At 49.0% G+C, this 24,519-nt stretch overlaps 1 protein-coding gene and 1 non-coding gene across 3 annotated transcripts in view; both read right to left on the bottom strand.

Moving 5' to 3' along the window:
* Positions 1-386: 386 nt before the first annotated feature.
* Positions 387-24,519, bottom strand: part of SPTLC1 (serine palmitoyltransferase long chain base subunit 1) — a 51,659-nt gene continuing 27,526 nt past the window's right edge. For both annotated transcript variants that reach the window (XM_015082930.3, XM_053205348.1), the window contains 9 exons: positions 20,111-20,240; positions 18,549-18,638; positions 14,020-14,127; positions 11,976-12,071; positions 11,266-11,362; positions 10,175-10,229; positions 6,531-6,648; positions 3,215-3,288; positions 387-1,771 (listed from right to left, as the gene is read on the bottom strand). In XM_015082930.3, the coding sequence (XP_014938416.2) occupies positions 1,678-1,771; positions 3,215-3,288; positions 6,531-6,648; positions 10,175-10,229; positions 11,266-11,362; positions 11,976-12,071; positions 14,020-14,127; positions 18,549-18,638; positions 20,111-20,240 (862 nt within the window). In that variant the 3' untranslated portion in view covers positions 387-1,677. The remainder of the gene's footprint in view (positions 1,772-3,214; positions 3,289-6,530; positions 6,649-10,174; positions 10,230-11,265; positions 11,363-11,975; positions 12,072-14,019; positions 14,128-18,548; positions 18,639-20,110; positions 20,241-24,519) is intronic.
* LOC113594298 (U6 spliceosomal RNA) lies at positions 23,909-24,015 on the bottom strand. The gene has a single exon (XR_003414661.1). It is a non-coding gene; the product is annotated as a U6 spliceosomal RNA (small nuclear RNA).

The following is a 24,519-nucleotide window of genomic DNA, read 5'->3' as shown; positions in this document are numbered from 1 at the left end:
GAATTCCAGATAACATACACTGAAGAAAGACACTAAGAAATGTACTTAATAGTCTTCCTTTTTTTTGATTTTTAAATGTTTTTATTTATTTCTGAGAGAGAAACAGAGCACGAGCAGGGAAGGGGCAGAGAGAGAGGGAGACACAGAATCGGAAGCAGGCTCCAGGTTCTGAGCTGTCAGCAAAGAGTCCGACGTGGGGCTCGAACTCTCGAACCGTGAGATCATGACCTGAGCCAAAGTTGGAAGCTTAACCGACTGAGCCACCTAGGCGCCCCTGTACTTAATATTTTCTAAACACAGACACCAAGACTACTACCCTACCTATGTGGAAAAGTGAGAATCCAGAGGCTATTCTGTTGAACACATTACACATGCATATAGACTGATTGTCAGGAATGTAGGTTTATTTCATTAAAAAATATAACGAAAAGATACATCCCCCAAAGACAGTACTGTATCCTTTAAAGCAGCAGCGATCACAAGGCACATTATGTACGAAATACCTCAAGCAAAATAGAAACTAAACATTAAAAAATATGTTATTTAAAAAGATGTTGAAGACCATTTGTTAATATGAACACATATTATAAAAGTGGCATTATTACTTTTTTTTTTTTTTTTAACTATTTTACTCCTTTACCTTTCTTTACTAAGAGAAGAAACAACGGTGTAATATTTACACACTACCTTGTGGCACACGGCACAAGAAAAAACAGATAGCTAAAGTCCAGCTTAAAAATTTTATTTTTAGTGCATTCACATTTTTAGATATTTGGAATTCATAAGCTGAAAATAAAAATAATTTTCCTTCGCTTAGAAAAAGACAGTAGTTATATGTCCTTAGGCAAACCCACTCTACAAAAAAGGAATACATTCAAGATATTCTAAAATATCAAGGACATGATTTCTATTCTGGGATCGTCACAGTAACCCTCCTCCTAAAACAGATTAGAAGTCAACACACAATAAATGTGAAGGTCAATTATATTAAACTAAAATAGTATTTGATTTAAATTACTGCTCACTTGGGAAATACAATGAGTAGTCATTCTCCAGTTAGGGATGCTAAGGTAAGCTGTTAGAAATGCATATAAAAACTCTAGGATTCAAATATAATGAAAAGTTTGTCGCAACAGCACAAGAGTGCTTCCTTACACGTTAGCCACCACTGGGCTTCACAGGATGGAGACTGCGTAAGACGTGGTTGAATTAGATCCTCACAGATACGTTTTGTGTCCTAGACGGTGAAGTGCTCCTCTAAGCTTTAATGCTGCAGAGATGCTTTGCTAGGAAACGTTAGGAGTGCTCGCACAATTACTATTAGAGGGAGAAAAGATAAACTGAAGCTCCATTTTTAAACGGCAACAACAAAAGAATATAAAATACTAGTATAATAAAACATTTAAATAGTACTAAACCGCACAATTTAAATATCGGTTATATGCTGTCATTAGTTTTCTTCTTAAAAAACCAGTTCCTGGGCTTTTAGGTGTGTGTGTGCGTGTGTGTGTTTAAACAACCAGCATCCTCCTCGTGGCGGTCCGCCGAGTCCACACCCACGTGATCGGTCGGTGGCCACCCTGCCAGGTACCCGCAGGCCTCTTCCAGGTTGCTCGGCGGCAACTGGGAGGCCTGCGTGTGCCGCACGGCGACTGCCCACCTGGCCCTGGGACCCGCCTACAGCAGCACGGCCTGGGCCACCTCCTTGATTGTGCGTGCGGCTCTCTCCAGTTCTTCGTCTGTCTGTTCCACTGTGACCACGACCCTGATGCTGAGAAACAAGGACACAGAAAATCGTCAAAGGAGGCTGTGCCACCTGTCACGGCATGGCAGAGCCGAGCGACTGTGGCAGGGACCCTCCGCCCGCAAGCCCGAACCCTGACGGGCCATTTCCAGAAGTCTGCCACTTGAGGCCCGACTGCAACCTTGTGGGGGGCTCTGGGTGCCAGGAGCTCTGCCTGAGGAGCACCGGGCCCAAGGCAGGAATTCACGTTTCTCAAATGAGGGAGTGTTTACGTGCTGACACTCACATTTACAACTCCGCGAGTCGTGTGGAAGTTCTAGAATACTCGGAGGCAAGGCAGACATTTTGAAGTTTTCAGGAAACTGAACACAAAACAGTATTGGCTCTCCTGGGCACTCCTCCCTCTTCTCTCCCACCCCCCCCGCAAACATCCGGACGGTCCACTGGGCACTTGCACTGAGCTGCACTGTGCTGGGCAGGGAGCGCTGAGGGAACAAAGCAAGCAGGGACCCTGCTGTCCTGAGACAGACGACTGCACCTTGCCTGGGTGCAATTAGAATGGGGCAGGCTCGTTAAGCCATTCAGGGCTGCTGCCCGTGGTCTGGCCCTCCAAGTCCGCACAGGCTCAGACTCCAGTCTCCCGGGTCCTCCCTGGGCCTTCCCTGCCCTCCAGCGTCTCTCCCGTGTCCCTCAAGCCTGTGTTCTGTCTCCCCAGATGCACCTGAGGGTCTCCACACCGCTGCACAGCCCGCTGGACGCCGGCGTTGACAAGTCTGCCTGACACACTCGATCTTCTGGGCTTGGCTTAAGTATCACCTGCCCTCGGAAGCCCGAGTCCCTTCCAGGCCAGAACGAATCGTGCCCTCCCCCTGTGACCTCACAGACCTCATGCTGTGACCCTGACACTTCATGCTGTGGGTGTCTACCTCCTTTGACTATATTTTAAGTGCTACTGAAGAGCACCGATTGTAAACCAAGAGTCAAGGTGCCCTCCCCCCATGTTGGGTTTCTTGAACCTGTCTAGATTTTCCCCACTGTTGCTTTCTTTTTCCCTGGGCGGTCTGGGAGTGTCTGCACTCCCAAATGCACCCCGTGGCATTCCAGCCAGCGGCCGGATGTGCCCCTCCCTCAGGATGGTCCTCCCGGTGGACGTGGCTGGCACAGCCCGTCACCTTCGAGGTGTGACAGACGCACATCTGCTCATCAGAACCTCGGCCGCCCCCGTCCAGTGCTGGGATCGCGGATACCTCTTTAGGTTAACTGGGAGGGTCCGGCGAGTCCTCGGGGGGGCTTTACAGGTAAAATCTGAAAATGGCTACTTTAAGAACAGGAAAGAGGATGAACTGCATTTTAGGGACACACTTCCTTATCCTGTGGCAGCATTTCAGACGTTTTCACGACAGAATACGCTTTATAGAGGTTTTCAAGCAGCAAAGGCAAGAGTCACGTCCCATTTGAACGTCCACCCACCTCGGCGGAGGGAGGCACTCCTCCTCTCTCTCCAGGTAGCGTGCCTGAGTTAACGCGATGCTCCTGTCCATGCACTGCGTGAAGAGAAGGGACACGACTGTGAGCTGGGCCGCAGACACGGCGGGCGTCCCGACGGGAGGTACTCTGCAAGGCCATCCTTAACCGCGCGTTAGTTCATTTTCCCAGGCACCACAGCGAGAAGGCGAAACGCCACAGACGTGCCCCGGGCGGCCCCACCACCTTCCGCGCCTCCGCCCAGACCTCCTGCCGGGCGTTGGCTCTGCGGGGCCCCGTGAGTGGCCCACGCCGCGTGGCCGTCAAGCACTGTGAGGGAGACGCAGCCAGTGCCACGGACAGATGGGACTTTTCTTCTTCCTTCGCTTACGCTTAAATAGCCACAGAGGACTGGGGGTTTCCACTTTCAACAAAGCACAGTCAGGACAGGGGCAACAGTACCAGCAAAGCCCCGGGAACTAACCAGAGCTGAACTTGGTCGTAAACGGGAGGACGGTTTCACAGCCCAACAGCCTACACTTCAGGTGCCAGCAACTCCTCTGACGGCCGTGGGCACCTCTGCCCAGGCGCTACCAGGCTTCAGAGTCTGGTGTCACCCACGTTTTGCACAGCTTCTCCACACGTCAACCACTTGTTGATATTCTTACAAAGTTAAAATATACTCCACCAAAATTAGGGATAAAAATCCTATCGAAGTAATGGTTCATCAGGGTTTCTTTTTGGGGGATGAAAATACTTTGGGCTGAGGCAGGGGCACAGCCTTGTGGTACATTAAAGGCCCCTCAACTCTATCTTCTAAAAGCGGGAAGTTTCTGGTATGCGAATCGTATTTACAAACAGTCAGAGGGGCGCCTGGGGGGCTCAGTCGGTTAAGCGTCCGACTCTTGGCTTCGGCTCAGGTCATGATCTCGCGGTCGGTGGGTTCGAGCCCCGCGTCGGGCTCTGTGCTGACAGTTCAGAGCCTGGAGCCTGCTTTGTATTCTGTGTCTCCCTCTCTCTCTGCCCCTCCCCTGCTCACACTCTGTTTCTCTCTCTCAAAAGTAAATGAGCATTAAGAAAAACAAGGAAAAAAACAAAAACAGAACAATCAGAGCAGGGGTGGCCTCAAGGAAGGAACCGCTGCTCCCAGGCTGGGCAGTGAGGGAGTCTGCTTGAAGAGGGCCGTGCCGTCCCGACCGCTGCCGGGCGGGTCTCCCTCTGCCAGAAAGACGGGAAACGGCAGCAGGCAGCACGGCCAGACGCATACGGATGCTCGTCTCAGTGTACTTGGAGAAGTTACCTGCCTGAGAACACCCGGACCGGCTGTGATCCTAGGCCTGGCTAAGAAACGTCCTAAACAATCGCTCTTTGTAAAAACAGTGTCTCGTCAGGCAACTCAACAAGAACTTAGCGAAACCGGGTTCTGCAAAGCTTAAGTGAGAGTTTCAACGCCACAACCATCCCCTCTCAGATACGGAACACGGAGCGTGGAGCGGAGCTTAGCGTGGGGACGCAAAGACACCGCAAGACCCCGCGTTTCTGCACAAATGCGGCTTCCGGACCGTGTTCGCGCCCCTCCCCTTCAGCTCTCCCCGGGATGTCCTCCGGCTGGGGCCTCAAACGGGGTCCGGCATCGGTGAGCTGTGCAGACTGTCGCCTTCTCCTCCGTTCCGAGGACGGGCCCCCCTTCCGTCGCCTGCCCTCTGCAGTGTCTCTGACTCCAGGAGAAGGAGGCCCCCACGGCCGCGACGTCTCGAGGACAGAGATGGGGGCTCCCGGGGCAGGAGTGCGGCCCCGGCCCTGCGGCATGAAGCCTGTGTAGAGCCGTCCCGCGGGGGCTGGAGGAGGCCGGGGGGGGCGGGGGGAATCCGCGCGGGGGCTCGAGGCCCCGACAGGCTGCTCCCGGCTGCATCCATCACACCAGCGGGCACTCTGCTGAGAGCACAGGCTGGGCCGTCACATGGAGCTGGTGTGACTGACCTGACTCTCCCTGTGGCGTCCACTTAGCCTGCGTTTAATGCACGAAGCGTGTCGCGGCACGTCTCTAAGAACCCTAATCTCAAGGATGCCGTCCTTTCTGTTCGGCCCGTACACACGTACGTGACATCGCAGTAAAAACGCGGACGGGGTGAAAGGCGCCGGCGGGAGGTCGGTTCCCGTGAAAGAGAGTCTGTCTTTGTCGAGTTCGCAGAGCCGCACCCGGGGCTGGGGGGGGGGGGGGGGGTGCCTGCGGCACCTGGGCCCTGGGGAACAGGCGCTGCGCCAGCCGGACTGCTCATCACCTCACACGGTTCCTGAGATCCCCTGAGCCGGGGATCTCACGTTCTGGGTCTGGTTCCGTTTTATAAGCTGATGGACTCCAGAAGGCCACCAACTGCACAAAGCCCTCCCCGACCTGTCCTTCCTGATGGCGGCTTCACACACTGGAGGAGGGAGGGCGGCTAAAAAGCCGAGATCGGCCCCAGCCCCGGTCTCCATACCGACCAGCCACACCACCGCGGAGAGACCCGACCTCCCGGCCACGGTCAGCCAAGGGCACACGACAGACAACAGCCATCATCCTGACGTCACGGTGACCTCGGAGCAGAGCCCCTGGAAGGGACGGCCAGAACAAGCAGGACGAGAAGGCAGAAAGAAGCCTGCCCCATTCCCAGGCGCATGCTAGCCGCACTGCAGTCGGGGGAAAGGCAGGGCCGTCCCAGCACGGGTGCTCGCGGGGTCCCAGGCCCTTCCATCCGAGCGTGAGCACGAGCAACATGCGGGGGGTGGGGGGGGCGCGGAGGGGGCAGGGCTCCAGGGAAGGGGCCGGTGGTCTTCCCCAGGGAGGCATTTCTTAGCTAATAATGAAGTTACAATTAGTAGTAAAATCACTTTCAGGAGACACAGATATTTAAATCAACCTCCAAACTAGGCCTGGTGAAGAAGCGATCTTTCTTCCTTTCCAGTTCCAGTCTCAGCTGCGTTGGGGGTTCGCCCCAGACGCTTGTCCGGTGCTGCCTGTGACCAGCACTCATAATGCTATCCCCACCCACAGGTACGAAAGCCTGGCTTTGAAAATGCCGTCGAACGGGTTTTCTGGAAGGCTAATTATGTAGAGCGCAAGGAAAGTGTATTTGATACAATGGAGCGCAGAACACGACGACTTCAACGCGAGCGGAACCTGACCGGGCAGATACAGTGCGGCCTGTCAGCACAGATGTGCCCCGAAGACCCGGGGACCAGAACGGTTCCACAAGAGGGCTGCGTCCCGGGGCAGAGAGATCCTTCCTAAGACGGGACACAGAAGACGCTGCTTGGGCTCGGGGTAGAACTACACACTTACGTGATTCACAATCTCCTGAAGAAGTTTAACATCTTCTTCTCGAGACCCAGTGCTCTCTTGTAGCTGCAGGTGAAATGCGGGAGAAAATGACTCCCCCACCACTTTTAGCCCAGAAATGCTGAAAGGAAACACACAGCGTAAGTCCCTTCCGGGTGCAACGGTGTCTCGCAGAAAAATAACTACGAAGTCTGCATTCATGAGCGGAGCAGAACCCTGTGGTTTTCCCAGGAGGCATCACACGGCGGGGCTCCGATCCCACAGAGCCAGCGGGGATCCGTGCTCCGGGCGGTGCTCCCTGGTGTAGACGCCCCTGCCCCTGCAGGGCCCGCTGTGAGTTGGCGGGAAGAAGGCTCCCTGTCCTGGCGGACGTCACTGGCTCACACAGCACAGAAAACAGGAGTCATCCCCAGGCTTCCACCGGGAAGCCTGCGGGCCCTGCTCCCGCCTCCCCACCTCCCCAGCTCTGGCGGCCCCTCCTCACACACCCGCTGGGTCCCGAGGCCTGGCCCTCACGCCCTCTCCTCATCTGCCCCTCGCTCTGACTTCCACTGCTGGCTAGTAAGCCGGGTCCAGCCCCAGGATCACCTCCTGCAGCCTCCCTCCCAAATTGCTCCTTTCGGGAAGCGTCTACACATTCATTTTCTATTACTCTGCCTTCCTTCACGACTACTTACTGCTCATTTATCTTGTTTCCTTGCTCATTTATCTTGTCTTTCATAAATGATAGAGATGAGTTCTAACACTAAAGACGCTGCATCTTGACCACCGGATATGATCAGATTACAAAGTTCCTTTCCTATTTGCATGTTTACTGTTAAGTTTTACTTGGATTATGATTATTTTCATTTTAGGATTAATAGCACAGACATCTGCAGCTTCTCAGGGAGGGAGAGAGATTCCTTTAGGCGTGAAATCCCGTGTTTTCAAATCATTATTACAGACGTCATGAGGCCCGCACATCAGGTTCATTTACAGTCCGTGTTTATCCTGTGATAATAATAGTTTGATTTTTGACCCACCTGCTAGACTGACTACAAACGGTGGCATGTGACTGTCGGAAACCGAGCTACACATTTTAAATTGCCTTCATTACCCAGCTTCCCTTAGAAAGATCTGCTTTTCCCTCAGAATATAATGAGCGCAAGAAGCACTTTCTAGTACACGGGATTCCTTCAACATGTTTAGGACTCAATGAGCTTTCCTAAATGACCGTGTGCCAAGTATCAAGGGAGGTGCGAGAAGCTAACTTCACTGGCCTTTCAGACCACCAACCAAGACCGGTAATCTGGGTCTCCTTTCCTTAAATGTAACATGTCCTATAGGCTTCTCGATAAACCAGGTAGCAGCACAGTGCAGAAAAATACATCATCAAATAGGGGTTTACTCCAGAATGCAAGCACAGTCTAACAGGAGACAATTCTAACAGTGAAATTCAGCATGAGACAAGTCTATGATTTTTTTTGAAAAGTCTCCAAATCTAGGAATAATCTGATCAATACCACCTACAAAAAAATCCCGTAGTACAACGTTTCGTACTTTAAAAAGCTTTTTTTTTTTAACGTTTATTTATTTTTGAGACAGAGAGAGACAGAGCATGAGCAGGGGAGGGTCAGAGAGAGAGGGAGACACAGAATCTGAAACAGGCTCCAGGCTCTGAGCTGTCAGCACAGAGCCCGACGCGGGGCTCGAACTCACGGACCGTGAGATCATGACCTGAGCCGAAGTCGGACGCTTAACCGACCAAGCCACCCAGGCGCCCCACAACGTTTCATACTTTAAAACAACCAACTGAGCTACCCATGCGGCCCTGATGTTTCACACTTAATGAAGAAAGACTTTTAAGTTGGAAATGACAGAAAATGTCTATTACTACTACTACTACAGAAGATGTCTAGCGACCTAGAGCAACGCGATGAAAGAAAAAAAGAACTAAGATGTTTAAGAATTTGGAGGAAGAGAGAAATTACTGCAGACAATAGGACCTCTACGTACATCATCACACACAGAATGATACAAACGTCTAGAATAAGTAAGAGCTTGGAAAGACTGCTGGAGATCAGATCATGAGGACACAGCACAAATGCCAGAGAAGACTGGCTACCAGCTGGCGGGAAGGTGGGGTCACGGGAAAGAGGCAGTTAAGAGAAGAGAGGACAGAGTGTGCTTGAACGCTAATCAAATCGCTCGGAACGGGTGACGGCAGAAAGGGGATGGCCGAAGGCCCTGAGTCCTTACGGAGGAAGAGCTATGACTGCAGGAGGCAAGCCCCCCAGCCCACCCCCCGCCCCCCGCCCCGGTTGTCACACCAGGGAGGAGCGGTTTGGATGCCCGTGTGCGTGCACATCTGTGACGGAAGATGTGGAGGTCTGAGTGACAGCATGAGGCCGGGCTGTCTGCCAACACCGGGAGCGGGGCAGACAGGGATCTGGGGGCTTCGGAGGAGAAGACGGGAGGGCGGAGGAGGGCTGGGCTTACAAAAGGGGCACACTGCTACCACCAGACAGAATGAAGGGCGCTTCGGTTGGTGTTCCTGAATCTACAGTGGCTCCAGTGTGCCGTGCTGGCACATTAACATTTCATAAAGCAACACGAACAATGGCTCCCAACCATAAATCATGCAAGAAGAACTTCTGTTATTATTGTGCAGACACACCCAGAACGGTAATTATTTCTGCCCCTACTTTATCTGGAACAGCCGCGATCTGCTCATTTATTCACTGTCCTTTCCTTTTAGAGAAGCTTCTAGTTCCCACATCTGGCAGTAAGTGGGACTTTCATGACTGAAAAGACATGTTTCCACCCTGGGAAAGACAAAAGGAAACACCTGGGCAACTGAGATCATTTTCTGTAAGACCAGAAACCTGCCTGAAGGCGTCACCTACCTGAATTTTTTCTTAACGCCAAAGCAACCTTAAAGAACTACTCTTGTGTCATTAAGACAAACACAAGCCAACACTCATAGGGTTCATTTCGATTTCACTTGTTTTTCTTCACTTAAAATAAGACTTAATAATTTTCTAGAAAGTATGGACGATATGAACCCACCCACTGTCACCTAATGACACAGCATATAATGATATTTATGCGTACAGACGAGGAAAGATTCTCCATGTTGACCCGAGTTCTTACTGGTGATAGCGTGTCTGGTGCTTACCTTCACCTCTGTCCCTTATATACTGCTATCGCATTAATGAGCTTGTATCCCTTTTAGAAAAACAAAGTCACGGTTCGTTAAGGCAACAACAGAGCAGGGCACCTGGGCGGCTCAGTCAGTTTCGCGTCCGACTCTCGATTTCGGTCCAGGTCACGATCTCATGGCTGTGAGATCAAACCTCACGTTGGGCTCTGCAGCGAAGCGTGGAGCCTGCTCGGGATTCTCTCCCCTTTCTCTCTGCACCTCCCCCTGCTTGTGCGTGCTCTCTCTCAACAAATTATAAGTAATAAAACAAAACAACAACAAAATGATGCTCTGGTTTCAGGCCCGCAAATTTGAAAGAACCGAGTTCCTCGTTTCTTAGCCACGAGCCAAACTGATCCAAGCCTATTAAATACACTCAAAACCAAGGAGGTGGCATTCAAAATTTTTCACTAGCTGTTTAAACGTGGCACAGACTCTAAGTTCATTGAAAATATAGTTAACTTACCCTTGTAGAGCTTTGTGGATTCGTTTGCACTTTTCCCTCAACACTGAAAAAATACCTGTGTGAAAAAAAAATATTTGGAAGATGTGACATTACTAACCTAAACGGATCTCTAAAGATGCTTAGTGTTCAAGCTCATCAGCTTGAAATGTGGCCACCCGCCCAGAGACAGGAGCGCCTCTGGAGGCCCCGGCCCGGTCTCGGCATGCTGCCCTTGCCTCCTCGCCCGCTCTGAGCGCAAGCTGGGGGAGGTTTCCCGCGACAGAACGAGGGCTCTCGCTCTCATCAGGCGTCTGTAAATAATCTAAGAATTATAGGGTACAGATATATTACTTGTTTCCGGACCCTTAACGATTTGATAAAAGATAAGACGCTATACCACCGTTTACTACCTTTTCTTGGACATTTTCACCTCACTCACGGAAAATTAAAAACCTAAAACATGTGACCAAGAGGCACTCGTGCCGGGCCTTCTGACAAGCAAGCCTATCGATGTGCACGCAGAAACACGTTTCCTGGTTCTCTGAACTAAAACCAATGTTAAACATTTAGAGAGTTAAAGAATCTTAAGTTTAGAAATACCGGGTTAGGGCCTGCTTTTCCATTTGTTTCAGGCTCTGTGAGGAGGTGCCACCCCAACCTAAGGCCACATTTGAAATGTAATCAACCTGGCCTAATAAGGAAGCTTGAACGGCCAGTGAACCGGATTTGGCTTCAGTAGCAAATAACGAGTCAAAGGCTGAAGGAAAAACTGGGTAAGCTATAAATTATGTGCAGGGGCACCCACAGCAGCACACTTCAGCTAACTTCTCGAATGACAACAGGCCCGGAGCTGACCCCTCCTCCTGGCGTCTCCGCCCATCCGCCCAGCCTGGGAGCCGGCCCAGCCCGCCGGCCGGGAGAGAAGCCCACACTGAATCCCCGGGGCTGGACGACATCCCGGCCGGGATTCTCCCCACAAACGCCAGGCAACATCATCCGGAGGCACCGACGTCTGGTGCACACGTCCCTCCGGCGAATGCCTCCGAAAGCGCGCCAGCAGCCTGGCTGACGGGAGCCGTGAGGCCCGGGGTCCTGGGGGCAGAAGACCGTACCTGGGTTCTCCTCCATGATGTTGAGAGCCTCGATCGCAGCGGCAGCCAACAACGGGGGCAGCGAGGCTGAAAAGCAGTACCCCTGGCCGGAGAGTCGCTGAGAAGAAACAAACAAGGGAAAGACATGAATACACTTATTTTTTTTGGGGGGGGGGGGGTGCTAAAAACCCTAAAGGCACCAAATCTGCACGACCTGCTAACGGTGTGTGTACAAATGGTAAAGCGGGAGGAGCCACGCACGTGTAAAAGATACGCGTAACGAAAACGAGACCTTTTTAAGGAAGGTATTTTCCAAATACAAACATGTTGAGTCATTCTCAGACAAATCGACTTTTTATTTACTTACTTATTTATTAAACAAGTTCCTTTAATCTTTATTTTTGAGACAGAGAGAGCGTGAGCAGGGGAGGGGCAGAGAGAGGAGGAGACACAGAATCCAAACCAGGCTCCAGGCTCCGAGCTGTCAGCACAGGGCCCGACACGGGGCTCGAACCCACAGACCGTGAGATCATGACCTGAGCTGAAGTCAGATGCTTAACCGACTGAGCCACCCCGGCGCCCTGACATATTGACTTTTAAATAAAGATTGCGACAAACCAAGTCAGAGTGAAGCTGTGTGACTGGAAGTTACAGCCGAGTAACTTCTAACACAACCAGGGGGCATTAGTTTCAGGAGCTACTGTCTTTTTTTTTTTTTTAAAAGAACCCACCTGATGGTCAATTACAAAAGATCTGCCACAGCAGAAACCTCCAATAGAAGCGAGAGAATTCTCCATGTTGGCGCTGATAAGGTCGATATCATCAATCTGCCAAAAAAAGCAAGACGGAGGGAGTTATTCGTCAATTTAAAGCAAGAGTAAAGACCGACGTCAAGCCTGCAGACAGAACCGCAGCACTGGTCACGCTAACATCTTGGTTCAAAGGAACCACCTCTGTGCCGATGAAGGAGAAACCCTACAAAGCCCACGGTCACAAGCACGGAAGGTTTCGCAGCGCGCCTCTAACGAGGCCCTTCGGCAACGTACCCCCAGTGGGAGGACAGAAAGAAATTAAAAGGAGCAACCCAAAGCTGCTTGGTACTACAAATATTCTGAGGTTCAAAATCAGTCATTTCCGTGCTTCAACGAGGGTCTGGTGGGCCATGCCCCCAGAAGGTACCTGAGATAAATACGAACAAATCTCAGAGTTTTGAACACTTTATCCCTACGCTCACCTTTTCAAAAATGCAAGGGCAGTTTTTCCAAACATCATGGCAACTGATTCTTTGGCCACGCCGAACCGGGCAACGGACAAACCCCACTGCGCCACGTGGCCTTCTGAGTCGCCACCGTCTCCTCAACTCGGTGCTCCCCTGACCCCGTCCTCCCGCTCCAGCCCCGGCACCAAGGTGCACCTGGGCACACAGCGGCCGTTCAAAGCCACTCACTGATGCCACGATGGTGACTGGCCCGATCCCACCCGGGGCTTCTGAGTGGTCCACAGACCCAACAAGGAAACCTGTTGGCTCTTACTTTCTAAAAAAACCTTTTATTATGAAAAACGTCAAACACACACAAAGGTAGAGAGGACAGAGTAAACAACTCTCATCGCCAGATTCAGTCACTACCAGCTCATGGGACAGTCTTCCATGTACAGCCTCCTCCTGCTCTCAGCATTTCTTTAGAGCAAATCTCCCAACTTCTTAAGAGCTTCATCTGTAAATACCTCAGTGTGCGTTTCTAAAGGACATGGACCCTTTCAAAAGCATAATCACGAAACCATTATCACACCTAAAAAATGAAAAATTTCTTAATATTGCCAAATACTCAGTGTTCTAATACCTGCCTCACAAAGCCTGTTTTCTGCAGTATCTGCCGGAATCAGGATCCGATTGAGGTCCATCTACTCTGCACCTCTGCTCAGTGCATTTAATCACCAAATAGCAGTCTGCCTCTGGGGAAGGAGTATGTGTCGCTCTAACTCGGGATACTCGCTCTGCTCCGTTATCGGTCGTGAGATGCAGATGACCTAAGGTGACTTCGTGTTCTTTAGTTCAACGTTTTGTCAGAGATCGGAAAGCTTTGACGCACAGGATCTGCAGAAAAGCTCCCCTCAGCTCCAGCACACAGGGGTCGGTGAAGACAGGCTCTGGGGGCGGGCAGACGCTGCTCCTCCCCGAGGCTCCAGGGGCTCAAGCCGCCGAGACTGGGGCAGGTGGGGCTCATTTGAAGAGAACACGTGACCAACTCCCTCCAGCTCTCTGGGACCTGAGGCTTGGTGGCGCGTCTGCCGGCAGTGTTTCTGACTCCGTGTCTCCCTCCGTAGAGAAGTCACGGCCATCTGACACCCGTACGCAGAACCCACCGAGAACACACAGTTGTAAATATCGAGAGAACACCCTTTCACTGCCCCCGTCGTATTTTCTAAGGGACTACGTTAGGGAAGTCTTACTGACTTTAAGAAACACACGCAGGCAAGTTTATCCGTTTCTAGAGCAAAGACACGGAAAGCCAAGATCAAACGCTACAGGCTACACAGACCGCATCCTAGGAGGCACCGCCGTGAGTTTCCAGGCTCTGAGGGACGACAGGCCCTGGTCTGGCGGACCTGGTCCCCTGTGGGCTCACTGAAGGGACAGAGCCCAGGGCGGCACGACCCTGCACGCTGACGGGGAGCACCGCCTCGCGCCCGTGGTACGTGAACGTGGCCAGCAGGACGGAACCGCGTGTTTTCTGCATGAGGACACACCCCAGAAAAGGAGCAAGGGGCACTTACGCTGATTCCAAAATGTTCAGTGACTCCTCGACCATGTTCTCCCAGGACTCCAAACGAAAGGCTTTCCTCCAGAAAGATTCTTGCTTTGTATCTGTACTTTAACTTCACCTGAGTGGCAAACAGAACGCAACGTTAAAGTGCTGGTGACCAGCGCCATCAAGAAGATACTGGGGAGAACAGTGACACCTAGGAGGGAAAAAGCACATCTGGTCCCCAACACTGGTGGGTCTGTAGCTGTGCACCGGCCCGCTTGCTGGGCGCGACCCAAAACCCCAAATCAACACACAAGGCAGAGTGCGGAGCGGCACGCACGGAGCCACCTGACCTGCCTGTCCCCAGCTGAGGCTGACTCCTGCCTCTGCTCACACTGGAGACACGTGTTCTTTTCAGCGTCTATTTATCGCTGTGGTTTTTTGTATCTTGTGCTTTTGGCCGGTGGTTCCGGTTAGGACGGCCCAGCACAGCGCTGAAGTGCGGGGTGGCGATCTGAAGCGCCAGAAGGCTGGGATGCGTCTCACGGAGGAAACGCGTGTGTTAGAGAAGCTTCGTCCAGGCATGAGTTACAGCGCCGGTGGCCCTGAGCTCAACGTGAACGACTCAACAGTATGTATTAAACAAAGGCGTTTTTAAACAGAGAACACAAATACTGAGCAACTGGGGGCAGTGCCACGACCAGACGCTCGCAGCAAATGGACGGCACGTACCCCAGGAGCCACAGTCCTGCGGTCGGCAGCTCGGCACCTGTGGCCCGCTTACGCACGTTTCTCAGAACTACAGCTCAGAACACGGCCACGTACGCACGTTTCTCAGAACTACAGCTGGCCCTTGCATGGGTCTGTTTAGATGTGAAGTGTTTTCAATAGCTACAGTCCAGCACTGTAAATGTATTTAGTCTTCCTTACGATTTTCTTAATGTTTTCTTTTTTCTAGCTTACCTTAAGAATACGGTGTATAATACGTATGACATACAAAACACGTGTTAATCAACTGTTTACGTTATGGGTAAGGCTTCCAGTCAATAGTAGGGTATTGAGTTTTCGGGGAGTCAAAAGGTATGTGGATTTTCAACTGCATGGGGGTCTGCATTGTTCAAGGGTCAAATGTGTCATGATGGTGAAGAGATTGTATTTTATTTATTAAAACGTTTTTTTTTTTTATAATGTTTATTTTTGAGAGAGAGACACACACACACACACACACAACATGAACAGGGGAAGGGCAGAGAGAGAGGAAGACACAGAATCTGAAGCAGGCTCCAGACTCTGAGCTGTCAGCACAGAGCCCGACGTGGGGCTCGAACTCACGAACAGTGAGATCATGACCTGAGCCGAGACCTGAAATGAAGTTGAGGCTTAACCAACTGAGCCACTTAGGCGTCCCAAGAGACTGTACTTTAGATGCTCTAAATTTAACAACAATATAGACAGTATAAGGCCAATTTTTAAAGACAAAATTGTAAGACCTTATGAATGTAGACAGTATGTGTTAAATACTGGTTTGAGTATACATAAAACTCCTGAGGAAATGTACATATTCTTCCCTCAGTGGCCTTATGCTTTAATTTGAATTCATGGCACTATTTTCTTAATTCAGAAAAAGTTTTCATTAATATGCCTTTCAATCTGTTTTCCCTCTTTGCTTTCAGGCTTGTAAGTAAGTCCTTTCCCTTTGAAGGTTTAGATGCATCCTTTTCTGAATGTTCTTCTAATTACTTCATGTTACTTTTTCATGTACATGTTGGGAAGCTGAACATATGTATGTTTGTATAGCTTTTTCCCCCTATTTTTTGTTTTTAATTTATTTTTTGAGAGAGAGATAGTGTGAGCGGGGAAGGGGCAGAGAGAGAGGGGGACAGAGGATCTGAAGAGGGCTCTGTGCTGACAGCAGAGAGCCTCATGTGGGGCTGGAACTCATGAACTGTGAGGTCATCACAACCTGGGCTGAAGTCGGACACTCGACCGACTGAGCCACCCAGGGGTCTCCCCCAAATGTTTAACTGATGTACTCCTAAATGATATGAATGTGATCAGTTCCACAACTGAATTAAAATACAGCGATTATCAACCACTAAATATAGATGGATTTTTAGTAACAATGAATAAGCTAATTTGGAGAGAATTATACCTTTGCAACACTGTTTTCCATCCATTAGTATGTATGAGATATTGTATGAATGAGACAATTTCTAAATATCATGTTTCGGGGGCGCCTGGGTGGCTCAGTCAGTTGAGCGTCTGACTTCGGCTCAGGTCATGATTTCATGGTTCGTGAGTTCGAGCCCCGCATCGGGCTCTGTGCTGATGGCTCAGAGCCTGGAGCCTGCTTCGGATTCTGTGCCTCCCTCTCTCTCTCTGTCCTTCCCCTGCTTGTGCTCTCTTTCTCTCAAAAATAAACAAACATTTTTAAAAAATCATGTTTTAGAACATATTTAAGCATATTATGCCAGTACTGGTACACAAATAGACAAATCGGTGAAACCAAACAGGAATCCCAAAGTCATAATCCTGTAATCTTTACATATTCAATGCTAATATATACTTGACCTGTTCCTTATGCTTTATATTTTGTTTCAAGGCTTGGCTGTATATCTATCCATCAGTACTGCTTTACTATCGTAGCCCTAAATATGCAATTCTGGTATCTTCTGGCCCACTATACTATCTCCCCCATATTATCCTATCAGTTTTTGACATTCACAAAAACAAGGAAAGGAAAACCAATACAACACATCTCTTTCGCTGATATTTAGAATGTGTCTAGATTTCCTCAAGAAACAGTAAAACACTTTAAAAACAAGATATGAAATCCTTATTCTGAATCCTCATTCAGTTGATGGGCTCACACTCAAATTTCAATGGCTGAATTCAAGGGTGGTTCAACATGGGAAAATCAACTATACTAATAGGATGATGGAAGATCACATGATCAACTCATCACCTGACTCAGAGAAAGCGTCTCACAAAATCCAAATCTCTCATGGTACAAACACTCAACAAATCAGGACTAGGAAGGAACTTCCTCAACTGATAAAGGGCACTTATGGAAAACCATAGCTAATATCCTACTCCGTGGTGACAGCCTGACAATCTTCCCCCTCTCACCTCAGTCTACACTGTACAGAAGGTTCTAGCCAGAGCAACAGGCAAGAAGAGGAAATACAAGACATCCAAATTGGAAAGGAAGTAAATCCACCTCTATTCACAGATTATAGGAGTTTATATATAGAATAAGAGCCATAAAAATACTATTTGAGCTAGTAAGTTCAGTAAAAGTTCCATGATATAAGATCAAAACACAAAATCAGTTGTATTTCTATAAACTATCAGTGAACACTCACCCCCCAAATCCCATTTATAATAATATCAAAAAGAATAAAATACTTAGGAATAAATTTAACCAAAAAGATATAAGATCTGCACAGTGAAAACCACAAAACACTGCCAGAGAAAATTAAAGAGGATCTAAATAAATGGAAATACTCCCGTGTTCATGGATTTGAAGACTTAATATCAGTAAGATGGATAAACTTTCCACAGCAATCTACAGATTCAATACAATCTACAGATTCAATATAATCCTGATTCAATATCAAAATCCAATCTCTATCAAATATCTATTAGCTGTCAAAATCTCAATGGCTGTTTTGTTTTGTTTTGTTTTTTACAGAAATGGAAAAGTTGATCCTAAACTTCAAATGGAATCTCCAGGCACCTCAAATAACCATAACAATCTTAGAAAAGAACAAAATTGGAGAACTCACATGTCTTGACTTCAAGATTTACTATAAGGCTACAGTAACTGAGACAGTGTGGTACCAGCATAAGGACAGACATACAGACAAGTGGAACAACCCTGAGAGTCCAGAAATGGTCATAATCTCACGGGTTGTGAGTTCGAGCTCCACATCGGGCTCCGTGCCAACAGCTCAGAGCCTGGAGCCTGCTTCAGATTCTTTGTCTCCCTGTCTCTCTCTGCCTCTGCCCGGCTTGTGCTGTCTCTGTCTCTCTCTCAAAAATAAACATTAAAAAAAAAAAAAGAAAAAAAAGCAAGAGTTTTACAAAACACATCCTATATGATTTCATTTACAGGAAATTGCACAAAAATCAAAACTACAGGCACAGAGAGCAGATCGACGGTGGTCTGGGGCCAGGGCTGGAGGTACTGACTACAAACGCATATGAGTGAACTTTCTGGAGAGATCGAAACATTCTGTAACTTGACTGCAGCGGCAGAGATGAGGGTGTACAAATCTGCCAAAACTTACCAAACTGTACTGACAGTGAATGGATTTCATTAGCGTGTCAATTACACCTCAATAAAGCTGGTTTTAAAAAGCTGGGTCTTGACTACCCTTTAAAGACTGGGCTGGCACGTAATGTTAATGTACTTCCCTGGTATGGCCTGAATGTGCTCCTGAGACCCGTCAGGCAAAGTGGTGCAGATGCGAGGCGTCACAAGTGCTCAGGGACAAGAGGCATCACCGCCCGACAGCCCGAGTTCTAGAATCTGGAGTGACCGCGGCTGCTTACCAGCTCCGGGAGAGGACAAATAGTTCCCGTGTTCATGTACAGCCCCTCCACCACGATGAAACGTCGTGTGACCCGAGCCTTGCGAGGATTCTTTAAAAGACAAAAACAAACAACAAAAAATGACATTTTAAACTTCAGTAATTCCAGATGCAGAACCTGTTAGATGCTCCCTAGCACTCCCATCTGACAAGACTGATTCAAGAAGTAAACAGTCCGGATGCGCTTCAAGCCCAAGGTTTCGGACCCAATTACTCTGAGAGGAAGAAAGTGCTTTCTTCTCTCATGTTTTTCAGTTCACACCATGCACTAGGTGACCGCACACACGCACGCACGCACGCACGCACACGATTTAGGCACTCTGAGAATGACTGAGAAGGGGCCCAAGGGAACTTCCTGGGGAGATGGCAGCGTTTTAGGTCACAATGGAGCCCTCACAGCTGGGTTATCCATTGGTCAAAATGTATGGCTACGATCTGCTCACTTCAATGTCTGTGAAGTGCACCTAAACTAGAAAGGACTGGAGCGCCTGGGTGGATCGGTCAGTGAAGCGTCCAAATTCAACTCGAGCCACAATCTCGCGGTTTGCGAGTTCAAGCCCCGTGTGGGATTCCACGCGGACAGCTCGGAGCCCGGAGCCTGCTTCAGATTCTGTGTCTCCCTCTCTCTCTGACTCTCCCCTGCTCTCTCAAAAAGGAATAGATGTCGGGAAAAGAACAAACTAGCAAGAACTGAGGTGGGTGAAGGCGATCGTCACCAGAGACGGGTCGGGAGACGCAGAGGCTCCGGCGATACGAGAACGGCAGGATGTTGCTACCAGGGCTGGGAGGAGGGTAGGGGCCGCACCATACTCCCGCGCTTCCTCTGAACCCGCCGGAGATTCCTCGTGATCAAAACCTAAACAGATGAACCCTGCTCTCCATCTACCAAAACGCAGACAAGACCCTTTCCTTCCTTACTACCGGGTCAAGTAAAACTCAACTGTGCCCTCATCCAGGCATGTCTGAGGGGGCGGTGGAAACAGGCTGCGGTGCGGAAGGCAGTCGCGCGGGGCAGGTGGCTCGCACAGGCGGAGCTGCTCGGAGCCCCAGGGCGAAGGTGCGGGAGGGAGAGGGAGTCACTCTGCTCACGCGTTCATGAACGAAGATGTGCCGCTTTTTCTTCCAGTTACCGGACACGTGACTTATCCTGATATAAACAAACCTATTTCGAATTCACGAGGTGCGCCCTGCTCCCACCCTAATGAGCTCCGGTGTTATTTCTGCAGAGTGGAGAGCGAGCCCCTCCCACCCCCACCGCCAAAGGCGCGCGGTTTCTGTCTCTTTTAGAAAGCTGCCTGGATTGCCTGCCCGCAAATTTGCCAGCTGGAATTACGGCAACGACGAGGCAATTACAATCAGACCCGGCTCTCCCACACGAGGTACATTTAATCAGCAGGAATGCCCTCACTTCATATCCAAATGGGATCCGCAGGCAAGTCTTCATGACAAATTGCCGTTTCGTATATGATTTAGCCGGTTACCGAACACAAAAGAGCTGTATAATTTTCTTGCAAAGAATCATACCTTTTGATCTTCGATCTCTTGTTCTTTCAGTAGTCGCTCCAGGTCGGCCATGTCGTTATGCTTAAATAACTGAATGTCACTACGTGACGCCTGTAATCCTTTCTGAATAGCAAAGCACGCGGCTCTGTCCCTGCAAGGAAGAGAGACCCGCAAACTGGGGCTTAACAGCCTCGTCACCATTCTCGGGAAAGGAGAGCCTGCTCTGGGCCGACCAGCACCTACCCGTCGGCCTGAGCACGGCCAATCAACAGAACACGCCGGGCCCTGGACGCACGCGGTCTGCGCCCACCTCCGTGGGTCCTTCTCTCGGAACGGCCTCGCTACCTCTACTCCACCAAGCGCGCCCTGGCCACACTATAACCGCCCCAGAACCAGCCTCCTGTGCGGCCTACTGTGGGGGGCACGTCAGTTCACTCAGCAATTTTCTCTTTCTGAGAAACACAGGAAACACTGGTGGTCCCTTCCCCCCCCCCCCCCCCCCCCAGTGGCGTCTCTGGTTTGAGTGGCACAGACTGCCGTTAACTCTGCTGCGAGAAGTAATACTGGACTGTGGACTCTACCCCACTCAGCGCAGAACTCTGGGTCCCGCAGATTAAACTTCGGTAAGATCTCCTAAAAGGAGTTAATAAGGGAGAGAATCATTTTTGAAATTAAGGTATAGTATTTAAAAATATAGGGGGGCCTGGGGGGGCTCAGTCAGTTAAGCGGCTGACTTCGGCTCAGGTCATGCTCTCAAGGTCCGTGAGTTCGAGCCACTTGTCTGGCTCTGTGCTGATGGCTTGGAGCCCGGAACCTGCCTCAGATTCTGTGTCTCCCTCTCTCTCTGCCCCTCCCCTGTTCATGCTCTGTCTCTCTCTGTCTCAAAAATAAATCAACGTTAAAAAAAAAAAATTTAAAAAATACAATAAAAAAATTAAAAAAAATAAAAATATATACAACACTTGTTCCGCCAAGATGGGACACTCCTATCTTCCCTATCTTTCCAAGTACAACCCCCACACCGGATATTACGTATAAAACAAACACAAGGAGACTCTGGAAGATGGAGAGAGATGGCAGACAGGCCGAGGACCCGAGGATGACGCGACAGGACTCTGGGGACCTCCCTCATCTGGAACCGACAAGGCCGGCCACACGGGCGAAAAGCGCCCACAGAAGCCTGCTCTGTAGCCCAAGGGCAGGACAGGGGGCAGCCGGGTAGGTAGAAATGACGGCAGCCGGACCCCAGGAAAGCTGGGCCCCGAAACTCTGATCCTCACAGAGCTAAAAGGCACCCCAACAATGGCCATGGTGGTATCGGAGAAGGGAGCCGGGACTTTTATCCCTGCGAGGTGGTACCAAGCGAGAGCGGGTGGGGACTCCTGCCGTGGCAGCCGTGTCAGAGGAGGCCTGAGGGAAAGCAGGACTCTCACCAACACCAACGGAAACGAAAACGCCCCCACTGTGGCAACCATGGAGGCAGAAATGGGACCGTGGACTTGGACCCGGCAGCGATGAGGCAGCAGTGCCCCCCTGCCCCGACTGGAAGACAAACGGAGAGAAAGCCCGTTAAAACATAAGGTTTAAATAAAGCACAGGCTATAACGGCATAATATGAAGTCGTCCTGGTTTCAAGTATCACTTGCCGTACCAAGAACCAGGAGATCTCAAACAGAACGAAACAAAACAATCAACAAACGTCAATCCGGAGAGGACGGATGTCAGGGATGATGATTTTAGAGCAGTCAGGACAAAAATGCTTCAATGAGCACTTATGAATATGCCTGGAACAAGTGAAAAACAGAAACCTCAGCAAAGAAACAGGAGACGGAGTCCTGTGGAGATACTAGAACTGAAAAACACAGTAACCTCAAGAAGAAGTACAGTGGGTGGGCTCAGCAGCAGACTGGCGGCGGGGGTGGAGGAAAGAATCAGAGAACTGACAGATGTAACAACCGAAGCTAGTCGTGTAAACCGCAGAGAAAACGGACGAGAAAGGGCAAGCCTCAGGGACCTGTGGAGCCACGATAAAAGATGCCACACTGCGTCAGGGGAGGCCCAAAGGACTCAAATTTGGCAAGAAGCTGAATCCTATAAAAAAGATGAGCGCGGGGCGCCTGGGGGGCTCAGTCGGTGAAGCGTCCGACTTCGGCTCAGGTCACGATCTCGCGGTCCAGGAGTTCGAGCCCCGCGTCGGGCTCTGTGCTGACAGCCGGAGCCTGGAGCCTGCTTCAGATTCTGTGTCTCCCTCTCTCTCTGCCCCTCCCCTGCTCATGCTCTGTCTCTGCTCTGTCTCTCTCTCAAAAATGAATAAACATTAAAAAAAAAATTTAAAATAAAAAAAGCTGAGCGAAATTCATATGGGTAAACCCAAAGAAATAACGCCAAGATTATAGTAAAGCTTCTGAAAACTGATGACCAAGAAAAAGTCTTGAACGCAGCCCCCTAAAATGACACCTTATATAGAAGAGAAAAATAACAAAGCGACAGATTTCTCATCAGAAACCATGGAGACCAGAAAAAAGTGCCAAAATATATTCCAAATACTTGGAAGAAGAGAGCTGTCAAGCAAGAATTCTGTAACAAGCACAGATATCCTTCAGGACTGAAGGGGAAATCAAGGCTTTCTCAGTTGAAGGACAACTAAGAGAATCTGCCCCCAGCGGACCTCCCCTAAAGGAATGGCTAAAGCAAGTTCTCTACCTAGAAAAAATAAGTAAAGAAAACAAAAGGAAGAATCTTAGATTATCATGAAGCAAGAAAGAACACTAAGTAAAAAGTATGAACAAGCACACTAGGGTTTTGTCACCTTCCTGAAGTTTTCTAAATTATTTTGGATGATTTAAGTAAAAATTACAACACTGTCCAGAGGCACCTAGGTGGCTCAGTTGGGTTGCATGTCCGTCTGGCTCTTGATTTCAGCTCAGGTTATGATTTTTCAGATAGAGAGATGGAGCCCCAAGTCGGGCTCTGTGCTGACAATGCAGAGCCTGCCTGGGATTCTCTCTCTCCCTCATTCTCTGCCCCTCTCCCACTAGTTCTCTCCTTCTCTCTCTCTCTCTCTCTCTCTCTCTCAAAATAAACAAACATAAAAAAAATTACAACACTGTCTGATATGGCTTATACCAGAAATACTTTAGCAATTACATTAAAGGGACGCCTGGGTGGCGCAGTCAGTTAAGGATCCGACTCCTGATTTCAGCTCAGGTCATGATCTCACAATTCGTGAGTTCGAGCCCCACGCTGGGCTCTGCACTGACAGTGCGGAGCCTGCTTGGGATTCTGCCTCTCTTTTTCTATCCCTAAATAAATAAAAAAAATAACATTAAAAAAATAAAACAATTATATTATAAACAAGGAGCAGAGAAATGTAAAGGAAGGTACCAGTTTCTCTACTTGAACTGGTAAAATGATGAGACCAGCAATGTGATAACTTATGTGTGTACATAATGTCATATTCAGAGCAATGACTAAAAACAAACAAACAAAAACTATGCAGAGCGAAACACTCAAAAACACCATGGATAAGTAAAAATGGAATTCTAAATAAAACACGTTCACTTAACTCCCAGAAAAGAAGGAAAAAGAAAACAGACAAAAAAAAGATAACAAATAAGAAACAAAAAATAAAACGCCATAAGAAATGCAATAATGATTTTAAATGTAAATGGCCAAAATACACAATTTTTTTTCTTTACAAGATTTAAAAAAAATTCAAGTTAATTAACATATAGTGTGCTATTGGCTTCAGGAACAGAATTTTGTGATCCATCACTTACATATAACGCCTGGCGCGCATCACAAGTGCCCTCGTTAATAAAAAACACAGAACGCTTCACGACTGTGTGTGTCCTCCGAGCACAGGGGCCGGGCTAATCCTCTCTGAATCGTTCCAACTTTAGTACACGTGCTGCCGAAGCGAGCACCAAAATACACAATTTAAAGAGAGACTGGCAGGGTGTTATTAAACATGACCCAACAATATCCCGCCTATAAAAGAATATACAATAATAATGTAGTAGTGAAAGTATACATATTACATACAATAATTATACCACTCAAACATTCACCAGAGAAAGCAGAAGTGTCTATGTTAATATCTTACAAATCAGACTTTGGAACAAGGAAAATGATCAGAGACCAAGAAGAACATTATACAATGATAACCAGGATCAATTACCCAAGAAAACTTATCTTGAATACGTGCCGAACAACAGAGCTACAAAAGATGAGAAGCAAACAGTGATAAAAGTGAAAGGAAAAATAGACAAATCACAACCACAAAAACTGTAGAACTACCATATAGAAAACCACGGGTAAGGTTAGATCTGATCTCAACAACGTCATCAACTAACGGGATCTAACTGGCATTTATTTATAAAATAGTCCACCGAGCAACGGCAGAATATTCTTAAATGACCGGGGAACAT

The sequence above is a fragment of the Acinonyx jubatus genome, chromosome D4 (genome assembly GCF_027475565.1).
Source record: "Acinonyx jubatus isolate Ajub_Pintada_27869175 chromosome D4, VMU_Ajub_asm_v1.0, whole genome shotgun sequence".
Taxonomy (NCBI): domain Eukaryota; kingdom Metazoa; phylum Chordata; class Mammalia; order Carnivora; family Felidae; genus Acinonyx; species Acinonyx jubatus.
This window is presented reverse-complemented; position numbering and strand designations above follow the sequence as displayed.